This window comes from Pezoporus flaviventris, unplaced genomic scaffold (genome assembly GCF_033815535.1).
Source record: "Pezoporus flaviventris isolate CSIRO_AGI_PZ_B2104156 unplaced genomic scaffold, CSIRO_AGI_Pfla_v1 ptg000023l, whole genome shotgun sequence".
Classification (NCBI taxonomy): Eukaryota; Metazoa; Chordata; class Aves; order Psittaciformes; family Psittacidae; genus Pezoporus; species Pezoporus flaviventris.
In genome coordinates this window covers 2,536,834-2,555,374 of record NW_026892571.1, presented here as the reverse complement: position 1 = coordinate 2,555,374, position 18,541 = coordinate 2,536,834, and the positions used below count along the sequence as shown (strand labels likewise).

Sequence of the window (18,541 nt, the reverse complement as noted above, 5' to 3'; positions counted from 1 at the left end):
AAAACATGAAAAATCCCTCAAAATGACATCGGTGAGATGGAGAAGAGAAGGCTCCTGAAGGGGAGATGTTAGAGCAGCTCCAGTGCCTAAAGAGGCTACAGGAAACCTGGAGAAGGGCTTGGGACAAGTCACAGAGTGGCTGTGGCTGCCCCATCCCTGGCAGTGCTCAAGGCCAGGTTGGACACAGGGGTTTGGAACAAGCTGCTCCTTCTGTGTGGAAGGGGTCCCTGCCCGTGGCAGGGCTTGGAGCTGGAGGAGCTTTGAGGTCGGTCCCAGCACAACCCGCTCCCTGCTCTGCGACCCCCGTGCCCGGTTCCGCTCCCGCACACGCAGCGCTGCCGCGGCGGGGCGGGGCCGGGGGGCGGGAGCGGGGCCGTCGGCGGGGCCGGGCGGTCGCACGGGCTCGGTGCGCTGCGGGCGGTGGATGCTGACCCCGGTGCGGATGCAGGTGGGTGCTGCAGGAACCTTCCTCCCGCTCAGTGCCTTCCGGGCTGCTCACCCTCCAGGTCAGGCTCCTCTCGTACCTGTTGCTTCTGCTCATAGCTGGGCGCGTTTCGGGAACGCTTTGTAGACCATAGAGTCGTTATTGGCATGTTGCAGAATTAAGGGAACCTTAGTGCCGCACGATGAAAGAGCACGGACAGGACTGGTTTGCTTTTTCTTACTTCTGTGCTGTAGTTTTGCTGACGCTGGCTCTGTTGTAGCAAGCAGTTACCCTTCCCTTACAGCTCCTCCCGGGAATCTTACATCAGCTATTTCTCAGTATTTCTCTACAAGGGTCCCGTAAAAAAATCCAGCCATCAGGAGCTTCTGCACCAGAGGAATGGTGCATCTGCTCCTGCTTCAAAGCCAGAAGGGCCAAAGCACAGGGAAACAGTATAGCTGGGATTAGACTGCAGGGACATAAATCCCCTCTCTATTGCCACCACTTTTACTTGGAATTTACAAGTATGGATTTGGAATTTAGAAAGGTACACTCTCATTTCTCCTGAAGTCAGTCTGAGTTAGATACCTAATTCCCTCAAGCCCTTTGAAATTCCTGCAGAGCAAACACTCCCTTCTCTATCTTACATAGAAGCAATTAAAAGATCAGCCAACACTGACAAGTGTGGTCTTTTTTTAGTGTGGTCTGCAAAGAAAATGCCTTTAAAATTGCCTAGATCCCAGTAACCAACATGAGAAGCTAATGGCAAGGACCTGGCTAAAGATCCTAGTGTCAGTTTGGCACTCCTGGTAATCAGCTTGGGAAGCTCATGCCAAGGTACTGGAATATATGGCAGTTCCCAGCTGTGATAACTGAAGAGCTGGCTCCGGTTCCAAAACACCAGTATGTTAGTAAAGGAAGAATGAAGGAACAAATATGTCAGCCTTTTCCTTTTCCAGATATTTGTATGCACTATCAGTACGGAGTCTGGATTATCCTGGCAAAGTTCCAAGCAATAATCCCCTTCTTAAGTGGGTTTCAAGTACAAGTAGACTTTGCTATTTTGCATTGCACAAGGGACAGTAGAAAAACATTATTTATGATCCATCTCAGCATTTGGAGAGTTTCAGTTTTACAAGCCCCTGTCTGCTTATCCTGGGCAGTGTAAACACCCTGCTTTGAAAGCATTGCGTGTGAACCTTCAGCAGTGAGTAGACAGCATGTTCAGACTCTCTCTTGAAGTAAAAGGAGGTAACAAGAAAAAACAGTTCTTGCAAAACCCATCACAGGAATAATGCAGTCCTGAACAACCACAGGAAATCATAGTTCTAGCGCAGTGAATACATCTTTCGCTGAGTGTGTATAGAATGAAATAACTTATTAGCAGCTGTAAGTCATAGGGCAGTAATACAAATGTTTACACACCCAGGAAGATACACAGACCAGAAAGATGCAATGGGAAAATCAACACTTTATCTTCAAATGGACCCTGAAAGAGCCTTGTTGCTTCCGCTGCCGCCAGCACAACCAGTACTGGCAGGATGTATCACTGCTGCGGGACCTGCCAGCTCACCAGCAGCAGGGGAATGCATGGCAGGGTCTGATGTGTGGCTGCCAAGCACACCCAGTGCTGTTGATCCAGCGCTGAGGAGGGGAGCGGGACAATGACTGGGGACTGGTGGTGATGGGAGGACACGGCAGCATCTCACTGTGCTCGCACTTGGTTGTGCTGTGCCAAATCCAGCAGGTTTCAAGGTGGGGCTTTGGTGTCTGCTTGTCTGTTGCTGTGGTGGGAGGGTTAGTGCCATGTGGAGAGGAAAAACAAGCCTTCCAGTGTAACGACAGAGATTGGGAAAGAACAAAACTCTTTGGCTATTCTGTTTCCTTCCAGATTGGTGTAATATGCAGTCAAAGTCACGAGGCAGTCCTGCCTTGCCTGTTCTCCTGCCTGTACTCGCATGGCACAGGGAGGAGAGGCTGGATGAGTGCCTCCCAGCAAGGCATGTTTCTGCTCCTTTCTGCATAGCAGCAAGTAGGGTCCTGGAGTAACTAATACAGAGGTGCTGCAAACAGCAAGAAAACCTCTCAAACTGCCCACTGGCACAGCATTGAAAGTTGTTCAGACTTAAACACAAATCCCTTTAATTAATGAAGACCTGATCGCCACGTGATTCTGACCTGTCCAAACTGGAAAACTGGTTTAGCTGAGGATAGAAATAAAAGTAATGCACCTACCACGTATTCAAAAAACAGTCTAAAAGACGATGATGGAGGAGAGCTCCAGTGAGATGTCTGTGAAAGACAAGACAGTGAGGCTCAGGTTTCCTACAGCTGAGCTGCCCTAAGGGCTGCCAGCAACCGTGTGTCCCCTGCATGTGCTCACCACGGCCGTTATCTTACCACTGGTGCCCACTGGGGCATGTGGCAGCTGGTTCAGAAAGCCAAAGCATCACATACCTGACCTTGCCAAGAAACATGAGCCATTTCCTGATCCATTGGCTGGCCAGGATTGCTTTAAACACGGCAAGTACAATCTGACGCTCTTCTTCAGTTGAAGCTCATTATTATCTTGTAAGACTGACTGGCCTGTTTCCTATTCAGCTTTTTGCTGGTTTCAGTTGCTGCCTCTCTTCCCTTGGTGTTAGCAAAGTGCTGCTCTTGTGAGGAGAACATCTCAGGGAGAATGCCTAAATCTCAGCACAGATGTCTTTTTATTATTGCAAGCATTGCTGGCAACATTGATGTTCATTCTGATAGGGATTTAATACACGCTGTAGCATCTGGTTCCTAAGTACCTGATGAATCTGGGTTTGCTCTCCAGTCTGCAAACAGGATAATGCGCACATGGGGAAACACTGTTTCTCAGGTCTTAAGTCCAAGTTGATGAAGGAGAGGAGGTGTCAGCCAAGCTGATGTGGATGTTGGGACTCTGGAGGAAAGGAGCCAGTGGGGCACGGAATGGCACCACCATGGAGGAAATGGGGCAGTGGCCCTGGAGGGCTCCTGGGGTCATTGGAACAATTGTCAAGGCTGTTTTCAGTGGGGCTGGACTGAGCCATCTTCAGCACAGAACCTGGGTAACCCACAGCCAGAAGATGGCACAGGCCATGTGTACTAATTCTCATGAACATCGGGTAGCCACCCATTGCCCATAGCACGGCTGGTGTGGCTAGGAAATACTGCTGCAGCCTCTAATCTGAGACAGAATGTTGAGCTCTGCAGAAAAATGATTTCTTTTGCATTTGCTTACTTGTGAAATCAGTTGAGGAGGAGGTGACCTGTTGAGGTTCCTCTGCTGTTTCAGTGGTGCAGATAGCGCCCAAGAGGTCTGTTAAAAAGTTGTTGTCCTCTTTCATGCCATGTAGCTCTCAGGCAGATACGCTGCAATTGCAATAGTATTTTGCGGTGCTGTTCTATACTGGCTTTCTGAAGGCTCTCCTAGTTCCAGTTGCTATTCAGGAAGACCTAACTTCTCTGCAACAAGCATCTGAGCAGCTATTCTAATATCAGCCTGAATCCCCCAGGCAGGTATGTTAGTGTTAGCCATTAATGCTACTTACAATTATTGCTCTTTTTTTACTGCTCTGACTTCTTATTTGCAGAGCTTTAGAAACCTGTGGGGTCCCTGGTGGAGAGCACTGCTGGGGTGCTTCATCTGTATCCTGCCAGTACTATCTAGTCATCTCATGCCATAAAAGCAGAGCAGTCTTGCACATCAGCTCTGAGTGCAGCCCTATGGAGATTGGTTATTTCCTTTCCAGCAATTACGTCCTATTTCTTTTTTATTTCCTCCTCTCATATTGATCATTCTCACAGTAATACGGGCTGGTCTGGGAATTCCCTTTCATCAGAGTAAAATTCCCAGCCAGCCATTACGTCTTCAGGATTTCAATTTCCAGTAGCACTGGGGAGAGGCAGCAGAGACCCTTTCAATTGTTATTTTAGCAGTGAAATAATCACAGCAAATCAAATGGCAAATAAAAGTAGACATGCCAAGAACTTATTAATGCTTCATGTGTTGTCTCCTAACGCAGCAGTGACACTGCAACATGGGACTGTGCAGAGCTCTGAGAAAAGGCCTGAGGATTTACATTAGCAAAGAAAATTCCCTCAGCTCCTGTGTCCTTGTCCTGTGGAAGAGGCCACCTCGAAGTATTGAATGTCACTGTGTGTTCATGGAAGTGTCATTACTGGCTGCAAAATACTTTCTAGCCTGTTCTTATTTACATCACTGTTCATGGCTTTGTTTGCTCTAAAACTAGAGCTGTACTTCTAATGTGTTGGGAATGGGGAAGCTTCAACCCCTGCTCAGTAGCTCTCCTGTCTGCACTCAGAAAAGCTGTGCATAGGCTCAAGCTGTCTAGTTCAGAGTGAGATGTGGAATAAGGACAGGTTTAGCTCCTCCATGGCTGAGCTGGTTGAGTCTACTGGGTTTTTCTAAGTGAAAATCACTTAGTCTTTGTGAAGCTTGTCGGTGTTAGGCTGGTCATCCATCCTCCTGGCTCTACAGATTCTTTTCCTTTCCTCTTTTGCTCTGCAAGTACAATGCTGGTGTTTTATCAGTCCCCTGTCTTGGCAGTCAGTAAATGCTGTGTTATGATTAAGATCACGATAAACTCTGGCACTAAGTATAGTAATAAATGTAGGCACAGTGTATATAGGCTATTGTGGAAGAAATTAGTTTCTGTACTGCTGTTTGGGAAAGAAAAAAAAAAGGAGTAAAGGAGTCATGCATCTGTTTTATGTAGAAACATTCTTATCATCCTGTGGTATCGCTTTATTCTCAGATGAAAAGCCATGGGTTTGTGCAGAAAAGCCTTTGTTACAGATGGCATTGTCCAAGTTAATCAAGTGATAATGGAAATAATTTCAAGTTTAGAAGTAGAATAATAAAACCATGGAAGATCTGTAAGTGTTTTGATGAGTTTCTTCAGTCTGTTGCACTGATAACTTACAACTGAGAAGCTGGAGCAAAGCAAGCAGTGATTTTGAATAGGTATGTCTGTGAAGTGAGTTGGAATCCAAATCTTTGGGTGTATATGTAAAGAAAATGTTTTTAAGAAGCAGGTATGTTCCTCCAGCCTAGCATGCTGCATTTTAAGGAGCTTTAAAAACATTTCTCTCTACTGATCATGCTTGATTTTAAGGTAGTTTTAAAATGTTTCTTTCAAATGAGACTTTGCCTTTGGGTGGTGTCTGTTGTAAGGTGTGCTGGAGCACAAAAAGTGTAGCATGGGAAACCTCTCGTCTTCAGTAGATCCAGCAGCTTCTAGCATTTGCAAAGGTTCGAGCCTGTACTCATGCTGAGTATGTTTATGTTTCTGAGGAATCTGGTGAGTGTTCTGTGATTCTGTGAAGTGATATTCTGCTCCTGCTCCTGTGGGAATGTTCCAGGATTGGCCATGGGGCTTTCTGAATTGTCACAAAACAAGCTGCTCATTCTTGACATCTGCTTGTGCTGAAGTGGCTGCCAAGTTGCTTTGGTAGTTGGCAAGGAAATAGACATTGATAGACCCTAGCAACAGGTACTCTTGAGAACTCTTATTCTGGGAATACTTACCCTGTGTCCAGTGCTATTAATGTTGTGGTAGCATTTTGAGTTTATTTATAGGATTTGTTTGTGTCTTATCACCATCTCTTCAAACTGGAATGCAGAATGGGCTCTGCTCTGCAGGAGCACAGACGTGCATCATACACCCTTCTCTCATGACTCATTTTGACATATAACAGGCACTTCCCTGTCCAAATCTCAGCGGTAGTTGATGTAGATCCATGTATGACATCTCAAGTATGTGCTCACATTTGCTCTCTATCCTGTGTTGGAATGACTACTCCAGAGCAATGGACATGTATGAGAACATCAGGCACAAGAATTTATTTCTTTTTAGTAATACACTAACAAAACTGTCATATTCGTCTGAGAATCCACCAAATAAAACTAACTTGCTTATATTGTGAAAGCACAACCCCTGTGAGCTCTGCAAATGAACAACTTTATGTTCTCATGGCAGAAATTGAAGCCAGAGAAGCCTGCGACTGGCTGAGAGCTGCCGGGTTCCCCCAGTATGCACAGCTGTTTGAAGGTAGGTATGAACCCAAAGACTTGTTGAGCAACTGGCACCGAGTTCAAGTGGTATTGTTTGCGTAAAGAATACTTCAGAACCTGACACTTTTGATGGAAGAACTGCCAAATGCTGTGGTATCTTCATGCAAACCTGCAGACAAACAGTAAACTGGAGCGTAGTCTCTCAGCAGTGACAGGTTAGCATGGAGTCAGTAGAATTCTGGAGAATTCTACTTTCCTGGTTATTGTTAGGCTATAACTCCATCAAATTTCTGCTATTGTGATTTTTAGAAGCTTCTAATTTTCTCAGGCTCTTTTCCTTTGAGTGCTGGGTGTTTTTGCCAACTCCTTGATTGCAGCCAAACCTCATCTCAGACTCTGTAGCCTTTGGTCTTGAGCAAGCTTGTTTTACTGGTGTTTTGACAGACAGTGTTGGAAAAATCGTCTTGCAATCCCAAGCTTTTAAAGCAGAACTCAGAAGCAGCCAACCATTCAAACAATGCCGTTTCAGCATGTTTTCATGTTATTAAAGCTACAAGGAGTGTTTATTACTTGTGGGGGAGATACGGGTTTGTCGAGAGCCTGTGTAATATTCAGGCAGCACTTGTGCTTATACCCTGAAACTGTTCTTCTTTAAAATGTGTTTATTGTTATAAACATTGAGTGCAACAAAAGCTAATCTACTTTTAAGAGCAATTTTATCAAAGAACAGCAGTTAGAGGACCAACAGTAACTCTGCCTGCTCTCCTTCCCTCCTCCCCCGTGCACTGCAAAATTAAAACCTGGAAGTCAAGTAATAGAGCCAAATTTGAAAGCTGTATCCTATGAAACATGGTGCATCATGGAAATTATTGCTGTCTGACTACAGCAGGTTTCATTTATGGAAGCTGTCAATCTTACAGATTGGAAATGTACATTGTCATGATTCTGAAAAATGGCTCCTCTGTTATCTTGCTGCTTATGCAGTGTCCTGACCTGACCAGGTAAAATAAGCTTAAAAAGTAACCCAAGAAAATATTGATGGATCTCCCTGGCTCCCTCATCTGCAAGGCTAAATCTCTCCAGCTGGTGTATTGATTAGCTTCAAGCACAGCATGGTTTGTCAGGCTCGCTACAGCTCAAAGGGCATGTGTCATGTGCTGCGTTGTACCTTGCCATCAGCAAAAGCTCATGTAAAATGCTCCTAGTTTTGTACTGTACTGGAAAGCAGAAGGTGCAGAGAACCTTCGCCAAAGCAAAGAAATACTTCTGTATTTCTTGACTATAGTACTTAGTCACTGGAAGCTCCTGGGACTGCAGCAAATGCTTGTCTAGCTGTAATTAAGAACAGCAAGCAGATACCTGCGGTTACTCTGCCACTTGTAAGGAGCTGATCCTCACTTGAACGACCTTTGTCTGGATATATAGTTGTAGAAATGGATTTATATGTATTTCACCTGTGATAGATATGTCACACAGTTCAAAGTCTGTGCAATTACAACTCGGATTTCAGCTTCACCTTCTTTGTTTACAGATATGCAGTTTCCTATTGATGTAAGAACTGTAAGGAAAGATCATGAATTTTTAGATGGAGATGCCATTGACTCACTATTCAGGTAAACAGTAATTACAAACCATCTTTAACACCTCCAGGCTCCATAGTTACTTGTCATTCATCTTTTCATGCCTTAGTTTTTGTCAGACTAACAAGGTCACCAATGCTGCAACTGAAGGAAATCCCTTAAGCACATACTTTAGTGCCACTGAAGTTGGTTGTTTTCAGAGTTGAAAGGTAAAGGAAGCACGTGTCTGCATGTCTGCTTCAGCCAAGGTCGTAGTGACATTATACAAAGTATTAAATCATTAAAGCTCATCATGTGGTTTTTAATTAACTAGTTAATTATGGTCCTCCAATTTTAAGATGGCAGAACTGGAACTGTGAACATCATGGGACTATACTGTGTTTGGCAAAATGTATGGACAACCTCTATCAGAATGTCAGTCTTTGACAGCGGGAATGGAGACTCTGCGGTAGAAGTTCACAGCATGTTTGGTGCAGGTCTGTTTTCAAGAAATGAAATGGTTTCAATTCAAAATGTCTCTCTTATATCCTAGGCGGCTTAACACACTGAACAAATGTGCATCACTGAAAGTGGAGATAAGCCGTCAGAGGAAACAGGTATGTTTGTATCATCCAGTTCACTTTCTCATTAAAAATGTGGTTAGCATTGTGTCAAAAACCTGGTTTAGAAGGTGTATGAAAGATTCGCAGTTTCTGAACTTTTCTTTCTGTTCTCATACATCCCACAAAGCATTTGCATTTTCTGCTGAAAAGCATAGTGATGGAGATTGAAATGGTGGTCATGGGTCATGGGTAACTTTGTAAGGGAGGTTAGGTGTGGGGTTTGAAGCAGTCTTTAAAAACAATTTGAAACATATTACTGTCTGATAGTTGCACCAAGGCCCCACCTCAGCATGTCTTTTATTGCTTTCCTAAGCAGTTTCACATCATATTTAAGGCCTGGAAGTGAAATTTCACTCTTACTGACTAAACAAATAAGAAATGAAAATGGAGAATCCAAATAGTGTCAGCCAATGTCAAATGTCCAGCCAAAAGGTGTGAGAAAGGTTTTAGCTGTGCTGGCTTTGCCCTCTCTTGCAAGTACTATAGCTAAAACAGTTAGAGCCACATCTTGGCTGGTTAATGCCAGGATTGGAAAGCCTCTTAGATCCCATGGGTTTTACTGCAGGACCAGCAAGAAAATAATGTCTTCTTTGGGAAAAATGTCCATTTTTGGGGAAAGTTTCATTCTGCCATCAGGGAAGAATGGGACAGGAGAGGGTCCGCAGAGGAGACACAGGTCATTCCCATCTCTCTAAAGTCACTTGGAATGGGGACAGCACATGGAGCACGTGGGGCAAGTGGCCAGTGGGGCTGAGGATGCGTCAGCTATCAATGCACCACTCCAGGAGGGCGTGCCAGCTATCAATGCTGCCACAGCCCCACAGCCAAAGGCTTCTTTACTCGAAAACTGGATGAGTTTTAGTCACAGAAGCATGAAAGAGTGTTCGATTTGTATGGCTTTAGGAAAGGTAATGTAAACCCAATACAATGATCTTTCAAAACCTTTGGATTTGACACAAAACAGGATTTGTCATCCTCAAATCAATCTTGTCATCTTTTCCTGGGGTGAATTTATCAGATTGGTCAGCATGCTTGGGAGTGATTTATCAGCATGTTTTTCGACTAACAGCACAAAGCTCAGGGCAGACCCTCAGTATCTGAATGGTGACATTTCCATATGCTGCTCTTGGGGTTTTGGAGGCAGGCAGAAAATGTAAATCCCTTTTTTGCTATGATTTTTTGGTAATTTAAAGTTTGCCAAACTTTGCCCTTGAACTCTACTTTCTTTTTTTCTTTTCCTTCTAAGAGTGACGACTCTGACGACGACGAACCTTGTGCAATAAGTAACAAATGGGCTTATGAGAGGTGCAGTCAAAGATGGTCTCGTATCGAGAGCACAGAAGGTTTTCCAGGAGAGGAAGGTGCTGGTGCACCAGTCCCAGGCAGTCCAATACCAAAGAGCACCAGCAATGAGGATGCAACCTTTCTGGGTCCTGGCGAGAAACATGATGTGTCCTCAGTTCACAGTGCTAGCAGTGGTGACAGTGACACTGTTAGCTGCCCAAAACCTTTTGAAGATGCGGAAACCAGCGCAAGTTCTTCAAGATGCTCCTCAGTTAAGGTGGCTTCACTGGACTCTAGTTTTAGTTGTTCCCTTCCCCCCAGTGAATTTTTAAGTACCACCAGTGAGGAGAAGCTTTTGGATAAGTCACCCTATAAAAAAAGGAAGAGCCTTCTAAAGAAAATGGAGAAGTTGCATTTAAGGAGCTGCAACTTAAGGAGTGGTCAGTCAAAGGCCAAACCTATGATAAGTGAACCTGTTCTTCTGGAAGGACTTAATGAAGAGAAGATGAAGATGCTGAACTGTGTAAATATTTCTGACCTCTCTGGCTTCCAAATAAAGAATAATCCTTCTTTTTCTCCCCACAGTTTCAATAGCAGCAATCAGTCTGAAAACAGCAGCACTGTGAGTGCTCCAAGTCCTGCTATAAACCCACACAGCCACTGTGAAGGAAGGGGGGTATATGCAGAGGACTTGGATTCCAGCAAACTCTTTCTGTGGAATGATCTATCTCAGCAAAACCTCAAAAATGACATGAAGTTGCAAATGAACCAGATGTTTCAAATACCACAAGGCCATAAACCTGGCACCTTCCCCATAGCACTTACAAGTAGCTCTCTGGCTCCAGCAGACAACTCTTCTGTCAACTGGAGAACTGGGAGTTTTCATGGGTGCAGAAGGAACCAGATCAGAAGCAGTTCCAAGGACTCCAAAGTCCCCAGGAGTCACCTTTCATGTGCAGATAACAGGATGAGCATATATGACAACATGCCTAACACAGAACTTGATAATTTGGAAGCAGCACAAGCTGGTGATGATGATGTATTTTCAGAACTGAACAGTGTTATAGAAGATGTCAATGGTCTCAAACAATTGGTTGCTCAGTGGACAGAGGAATTCTCAGATGATGGGGATTCAGATTTTGCCAGTGACTCGACCTCTTTGTTTCCATCCTCACCTAAAGGAATCTGCCATGAAACACACGGCTCAGAAGATAAGAGAGCAGGACTCCCCGCCACTGTGGGAGAGAGCTGCTGCGAACCGGACAAAGAGGCCAGTTCTGCAGGCCTGGCATACGTGGCAGAGTCTAGAAAGACCAGCAGGTCAGCCCTCCTTGGGTTTCCCTAGCAGACTGCCCCTTTGATTCTCTCCGCTCAAAATGTGATTGCTTTTCCAGAACAAAGTATTCCCAAGGAAGTCTGTTCTGCATAGCAGGGTCTGCAGTGCTGGTACCAGGGACCACCTGTACTGCAGGTACCAGGTCTGCAGGCACCCTGGTGTCTACATCTGCTCTGACCTCTGCTGAAAGGAGGGTGCTCATAATCTGTGTGAGCGCTTACCCATTTCAGTTCAGACTTTATGGCTGTCTTGCTGCATTTCTTATTGAAGCACTTTGTACCTCCCAGATGAAAAGCTGTTAAATGCACTCACCATAAAGTCTTTGGGAACTGCAGGTCATTTAGAGTTAGGTGCTTCACAGATGCAGGCAGAAAACTAACAGGGACAGTGGGAATAGTCCTAAGTTTAAACATTATTTATCCTGCAGGCATGGGAAGCAACACTGGTCTGTGGAAGAGCGTGTGAACCTGGGAATCCTTTCCCTGCAGACTGAGGACCAGTCAGCAGCCCAGCTAGCCCGGACACAAAAACTGGCTTTGCTGAAACTCACCACTTTGATGGACAGATACTCCCCTTCCAGTAAGCAAGGCTGGAACTGGTAAGTTGTCTAATACCTGTGTGGGAAAGAGAGGATTTGATGCAAGCAAGTGGATTTCCGTGTCTGCTTAGATTACATGTGCTCAACAGGAGAAACTTTATCCTGTTAAATCACTGGCAGTTCCAGGGTTGCTTCAATGGCTCCAGGGTTTCCTCTGCTATGGACTGCACTTTTGCTTCTCCCTGGTGGTCATGCTGTTACTGACTTTAAAGCACTTCACAGTTTCTCTCTAAACTTTGAGCCCTGTTTGCAGAGATCCCTCACAGAGATTGCAGGACCTGAGGTGAGAGTGGCCTGGGCTGAGTATCCATTTCCTCAGCATCAAGTCCTTGTTTGAACTAAAACAATGACAAAGTCATTCAGAGGACTTAGAAATACCACTTAGCATCTTGTGATAGGGATCTGGTACTTGAATATAGAAAGAAGTGAAGAAGCCTGCAGTTGTCCTAGAGGGGTGGAACGTATTTCACATGAGGATGCTTTATTAAAGCTGATTTCAGTTTTGAAGGAAGTCATTCCTGTAATGGCCCTTAATGATTTTCTCTTATGATGTGATGTGTACAGTTAAGTATGGAGCAGAAGTTGAGGTTGAAAACCTTTCCCATGCACATAACTGGAGTAGCAGGTATAACTGTGCTGGAAAGTTGATGAGTTGCTTGCACTGGTTGTTATTTTCAGGACTATACCAAGGTTCATCAAAAAAATAAAAGCCTCTGACTACAAGGACAAGAATGTGTTTGGGGTTCCTTTACTCCTGAACGTCCAGAGAACAAGCCACCCACTCCCTAATGGCATACTCCAAGCACTGGACTACCTAAGAAGCCACTTCCTTGACCAGGTATGAACCTGAGGCAGCCCAGAGCAGCTCTGTTCCATAAATGAATCCTGCTCCAGGAGCCATTCTCTGTTCCCAGCTTTTGTGAAGGACTTTCTTGCCTCCCAAGGCTCTGAACAGGCAAAAAGGTGTAGGCCTGAGCAGGCAGCCTGTGAGGAAATGCCGGTGCTGTTTCCTTCTGGGAATACCTTCAGTCCTGTATCGTTTTGTGTGCATGGCAATGGAAGTGTGTGCTGCAGATGCTGTTTCCATAGCAGAGCTGCAGGAATGGGAGTTTCTTTGCTCCAGCATCGGCATCATGTACGTTTTCTGTTGGATGAACACACACTGGTGCATCAGAAACACACAGTTCTCATGTGACAGTAGCCTGCTCAGGCATACAAATAGGTGCCAATAGCGAGGATTTTAAAAGAAGTCAAGAAGAGTAATTTTGATTTAAACAAAAAGGCAGCAGACATGACAACTGGTGTGTCTTTTACAGCTGGTTCTGTGGGCATCAGTCATTGTTTGCCATGTGCTGTTTCTAATGGGACAAAACTATTTCGGTGCTAGATCCCACTACCACAGGGTCTTACATATTGAAAGTGAAGGATCAATTGTTTGTCAGAGGTTTGATTCTTGATGCCTCCTCTCTTCATCTGAAATAGTTCCTTTCACCTGCAGGTTGGTCTGTTCCGAAAATCCGGTGTTAAATCCAGGATTCTGTCTTTAAGAGAAATGAATGAAACCAGCCCAAACAACGTGTGCTATGAAGGGCAGTCAGCATTTGATGTGGCAGATATGGTGAAGCAGTATTTCCGAGACCTTCCCGAGCCCATCTTCACTAGCAGACTCTGTGAATCCTTCCTCCACATCTACCAATGTAGGTAACAAAAGCTGGGGTTTTCCAATTCTTTCAATACCTTAATATTCAGCTGTACAAGGCTGCAGTCAGAGGAGGATTAGTGCCATGTCCCCTGTGGCATTGGAGACAAGTCAGGCAGGATGGTTCTGAGGGGAGTTCATTATGGCTCTGGGCTGAAGAGCTGCACATCTGCATCCTATGGGCCAGCTGTTTACTAACACTGTCTTTTCTGTGCTTTGAAGGATGAGTGTGACACCCTATGTCACAGCAGCCTCCTAAACTGTGCTTTAAAATGGCTGTTTCCTCATGCAAACTCAAGAAAGAACCTAGTCCCCTTATGCATGGTATGAAGTGTCTGCTTCTGCAAGGAGTCATGTTATATTGACAAAATTCCCTTATTAAGGTTGCTGTGAAACAGCCCTTTTCCCTGGACATGCCAGCACCTTTCTGCCCATGCTCCCACTGTTACTGTCCTTGAGATTCAGCCTGTCAAAGAAGGAAAAATGAAGCTGAAATCTGGCTTTGAGCATAAACAGGTTCAGCCTCCAGTACGTTGTCCTCAAGGAATTCACTTTCCAGAAGCAGCTGGGTTGGGGAAGGAAATTGCTCTGGGGGCTCATGATGATGTTGTTACAGCAAGTTTTGAGGAAAGCTTTTGAAAGCCCAAGTGTGAGCTTTCTGTGATCAATGTGAGTAAATGAGTTGCTGCTGTCCTGGGTATGATGTGTGTCCAGGAAGGCTGGGTTTGGGTTTCATTTTTTAACCTGTCAGGCTTTTAGAATTTTGTCTAAAAATGTTGTTTGTTTGAAACAAGTTTTCTTTTTGCATTCACAAATCCTTTTTGTAAAGGAGTCCTCAATTCCTCTGTCCAATGGATGTGGAACTGTTTAATTCCATTTATTATAACCTGGCCACTGTCCACCTCCTGTCTCTTGTTCTGGGCTAGAAACAGCAAGTGTCTGAATTCTGCTCTCCCATCTTCTGCCACATCTGGTTTTTGGAGATAAAAAATGTGCTGCTTTCACCAAGAAGAGTATTTTGTGTGTTCTATGCACATGCTTCTACTTGAAGGGAAAGAGAAGTGATCTTCTTCCCTTTGTAGTGGTGTAAGTTGGAGACACCCTCATGATAGGGGGATGCATGACAGGATGAGCCATTCCTGACCTTCTGCAGGAGCTATTTGGGCACACAGTCCCACTGTGGTTCAGTGTTAATTGAAATCTGTTGGCAAACATAGTTCTGTGAATTGAGTTATCTGAGAGCATCTGTTCTCTTCATGCCTGAAGCTGAAAGGAAAAGACAGTGGAGTACCTATACCCTCCAAAGTAACATTCCAGAGTCATATTTTATAGGGAGACAGGCTCTTATTTGGATAATAATCAGAGCCAGTTCAGGATAAATCCATTATTGTGGTGTTCAAGATAGATAAACTGCAAGTCACGCACCAGCATCACTGGGTATGAATGTGCACCTTGACAGGGAGCAGGTGAAAACTGTATTTGTGTGATGTGACAGTGGTAACAGCCTTTGCCTTGTCTGTGGTGCACTGTAGTGACAGTGAAATGGATGGACCTACTGTTCCAATGTCCTGCTTGGGGCTGTGTTGATGGATGCATCCTCTGCAAGTCATGTGTGATGTTCATCATTCTTTCCTGTCTTCAGACGTGCCAAAGGATCAGCAGTTCCAGGCTGTCCAGGCTGCAATCGTCCTTCTCCCAAAGGAAAACCGAGAAGCTTTGAAAATCCTCCTGTTCTTCCTGCGAGATGTGGTTGCTTTTGTGGAGGAAAACCAGATGACCCCAACCAACATTGCTGTCTGTCTTGCACCGTCTTTATTTCACCTCAACACCCTGAGGAGGGACAGTACCTCCTCCTCCACTAGGTATTAGCATCTTAATGCTTGTATTGCTGCTCTCTATAGTGTTCTTAGCTGGAACAATGCTGGCTTAAGGTCACTGTCTTCTTTGAAGAGGGAAATAGTGCATGTCTTGGTGTTTGTTTCAGCTATGTTCAGGGGCAGCAGGAGCTGACCGCAGTGCATGGGGTGATCCAGTGGCTGCTTGTCCCGTGTAGGGCAGAGTGGTAAGAAGTCACAGTGCTATGCTCCTGCCTGGTCTGTGTGTGAGCCAGCCTGCCTCCCTCCCCACTGGTGTGCTCTTCGCAGCTGCCCCAGGTCCAGCTGCCCAGGAATGCATCAGTCTCCAGCTTAAAGAGGGGAAATTGAGATGAGCTCTTAGGCAGAAGCTCTTCCCTGTGAGGGTGCTGAGGCGCTGGCACAGGGTGCCCAGAGAAGCTGTGGCTGCCCCATCCCTGGCAGTGTTCAAGGCCAGGTTGGACACAGGGGCTTGGAGCAAGCTGCTCTAGTGGAAGGTGTCCCTGCCCGTGGCAGGGGTTGGAACTGGATGGGCTTTAAGGTCCCTTCCAACCCGAACCATTCTGTGATTCTATGATTCTGTTTCCCACTGGCTGCATTGGACTAGTGCTGGCTGTTGGAAATGTGACTCCTATGCTGGCAGCCTAAGCTCAGGTGGAGCTTTAAGGCCCTGCAGGTATCTGGCAGGCTGCAGCAGCTGCTGGCACCAGTTCTGCTGGGTTATCACCAGGGGATCATTCCTGCCAAACCCAGCCACCAGGATGCTGTCAATTTATCTTAATAAGTAAAAGTCTCTGGGCTGCATCAGATCCAGTTTGTACGTGCAGGGAGAAAGGTGCCCTTGGGCCAAAGCAGATAAATAATCTCTGGAAGCATTCATGCCTTATCTGGTCTCCTGAGGCAGGGCTGTTTGCTCCGTGCTCCTGCGTACGGACATCTGTCAGGGTAGAGGACGGCTGCCTGGTGGATGGAACCTGTGCACCCATCGGAGCAGCAGTTCGTGGCCTTGCTGCGGGGAGCTGAAGATGAGGATGAGCTCTGAAGCAGACGCTGTCAGTTGTGCTGCTGGTGTCTTCCAGGCTGATGGCGTAGGCACTGGAGGGGGGAAGAAAACACTGGGGGCTTTTCTTGTGAGTGGCACAGAAGATGTGAAGCTGCCCAAGCACACCCAGAGCCCAGGGCTGAGCCAGCACACGGCCTGGAGCCAGTGTGGTGGAGCTTTGGTGGCAGCCCATCCTGCCAGGCTTGTGCTGTGTTTGAGCCCCTGGGAGCCACACTTTGAGGCTGTACCTCTCTGGCTTACATGACCATTGCTCTGAAATACTGGGACCAAAAAATAGAGTTTTCTCTTTGTTGTCACTGTTCAGAAGCCAGGATGCTTTGAAGCTTCAGCTTCTTTGTAACTGGGCATTAATGCCGCAGTGTAGGCTTCTGACTTCAAAGGGCAGGAGCTGACAGGTCTGACTTTGAGGAGCAGCGCTAAGGACTCTTATCTTCAACCCAATTTTCAAGCCATTTGGCAGGAATGCATGTAGATGAAAGTATCAGAAGCCAGGATTAATGATGTCATGTAGTGATTATGAATTACAAGAGGGGACTGTTTTTGAAACATGGTTGGTGCGGTTTGGGCTAAAAGATTTAGAAGGTTCTGTGTGGGCTTTGCAGGGTTATCCAAGGAGTTTGGTAGCACACACACATCAGTTTGGGGTCATTGCTGCCTTTGGCCACTTGTGTTGATGTGCTTGGGGAATAACAAGCCTTGACTTGTCTTTCTTGGGCACAGTGGTCAGTGCTGCCCCGGGCACTCCTGGCGTGCTGGAGGCAGTGCTGGCTGTGGACCTTGCGGTAGCGACAGAGCAGGCGCCCCTGCAGGGCAGAGCGGGTCCGTCAGTGCAGTGCTTTCACTGGGCGCTGGTTCCCCGCCTCAGGCAGAGCAGCGGAGCGGGCACCCTGCGCTGTGGGGCACAGCTGCCTGCTCACAGCCTGCCCTTACCGACCCTCTCCCCAGATCCAGCCAGAGGAAGTGCAGCCTGGGGAAGCCGGACCAGCGGGAGCTGAGTGAGAACCTGGCAGCGACGCAGGGCTTGGCGCACATGATCATGGAGTGCAACAGACTCTTCCAGGTACCACCCTGCTGCCGCCTGCTCCGAGCAGCGCGTTGGGGCAGAGCCCGGGGCCCGGCTGCTCCCCAGCGGGCCGGTGCCCGCAGCAGGGGGAAGCTCAGCCTCAGGGTGGGGTTTATGGATCAATCACAACTGTTCGCAGTCTGGGAGCGTTCCTCCGGCTTGGGGCCAAGGGAGGGCACCCGTGGGGCACCCGTGGGGCAGTGGCTGGTGCCGGGAGGGACGCCTCGGCTGGGGCTGACTTGACCGGCCCTTGCGGGACGGGTTGGAGTGGAGGTTTTGCTGCCGGGGCGGCGGCAGAGCAAGGGCCGTGCCCGAGCCTGGTCACCTGGTAACCTGCGGGCCTTGACCCACAGACTGACTTCCCGGCGTGACCTCGGCCTCTGCTGCTCTCCGCGGGCTCGCCTGGCGATCAGAGTGCCCTGACCCTGGCTGCTGTCACCGCCCCTCGCTCGCTGGCTCACCCCCTGGCTCCACCTTGGACCTCACCGCCATGATGCGTCTGATGATCTGGATTCTGGGCTGTCCCTGCCGGCCGCCTCTGCCCGGCTCAGGTCCTGCGGGACCAGCGGCTGCCCTGCCAGCCCTGTTATCACACTGACTCCTGGCTCCGTTCCCTCAGGGTGCCCCCAGCCCTTGGTGCACCCAACAGTCAGCTTGGACCTTCTGCGGCCCTGCAGCCCCGCGGCTGGGCAGGGGCTCCCCTGGGCTGACACTGCCCTGCCCCGGAGCCCCCAGCACTGACCCCTCAGCCAGCCCCGGCCTCTGTGTGACACTGACCCCCCCAGCCCAGCCTGGGGCTGCATCCCCCCCCCCCCCGGAATAGCCCCACAGGGACTCTGAGCCACCCTTGGACCTGCAGATCCTGCACCTCCTGCTACCACCGGGCCACTTCCCACAGGTGCCACGGTGAGCTGCGGGGCTGCCCTCTCCAAGGGGTGCCCCCTGCCCTGCCCTGCCCTGCCGAGGGTTCAGTGCTGACACTCGGGGCTGCTG

At 47.4% G+C, this 18,541-nt stretch overlaps 1 protein-coding gene across 3 annotated transcripts in view; it reads left to right on the top strand.

Annotated features, from left to right (window-relative positions):
* Positions 1–18,030, top strand: part of LOC133270840 (rho GTPase-activating protein 7-like) — a 46,128-nt gene extending 28,098 nt beyond the window's left edge. Inside the window, exons 1-11 of one of the 3 annotated variants that reach the window (XM_061456388.1) lie at positions 5,741–5,949; positions 6,436–6,507; positions 8,002–8,083; positions 8,583–8,646; positions 9,899–11,256; positions 11,700–11,870; positions 12,549–12,708; positions 13,369–13,567; positions 15,212–15,431; positions 17,431–17,545; positions 17,902–18,030. In XM_061456388.1, coding sequence (XP_061312372.1) covers positions 8,004–8,083; positions 8,583–8,646; positions 9,899–11,256; positions 11,700–11,870; positions 12,549–12,708; positions 13,369–13,567; positions 15,212–15,431; positions 17,431–17,545; positions 17,902–17,919 — 2,385 coding nt within the window. In that variant the 5' untranslated portion in view covers positions 5,741–5,949; positions 6,436–6,507; positions 8,002–8,003 and the 3' untranslated portion in view covers positions 17,920–18,030. Of the gene's footprint in view, positions 1–5,740; positions 5,950–6,244; positions 6,274–6,435; positions 6,508–8,001; positions 8,084–8,582; positions 8,647–9,898; positions 11,257–11,699; positions 11,871–12,548; positions 12,709–13,368; positions 13,568–15,211; positions 15,432–17,430; positions 17,546–17,901 lie in introns of those variants that run through there. The other 2 variants (XM_061456389.1, XM_061456386.1) reach the window with 2 other exon arrangements.
* The last annotated feature ends 511 nt before the right edge of the window (positions 18,031–18,541 follow it).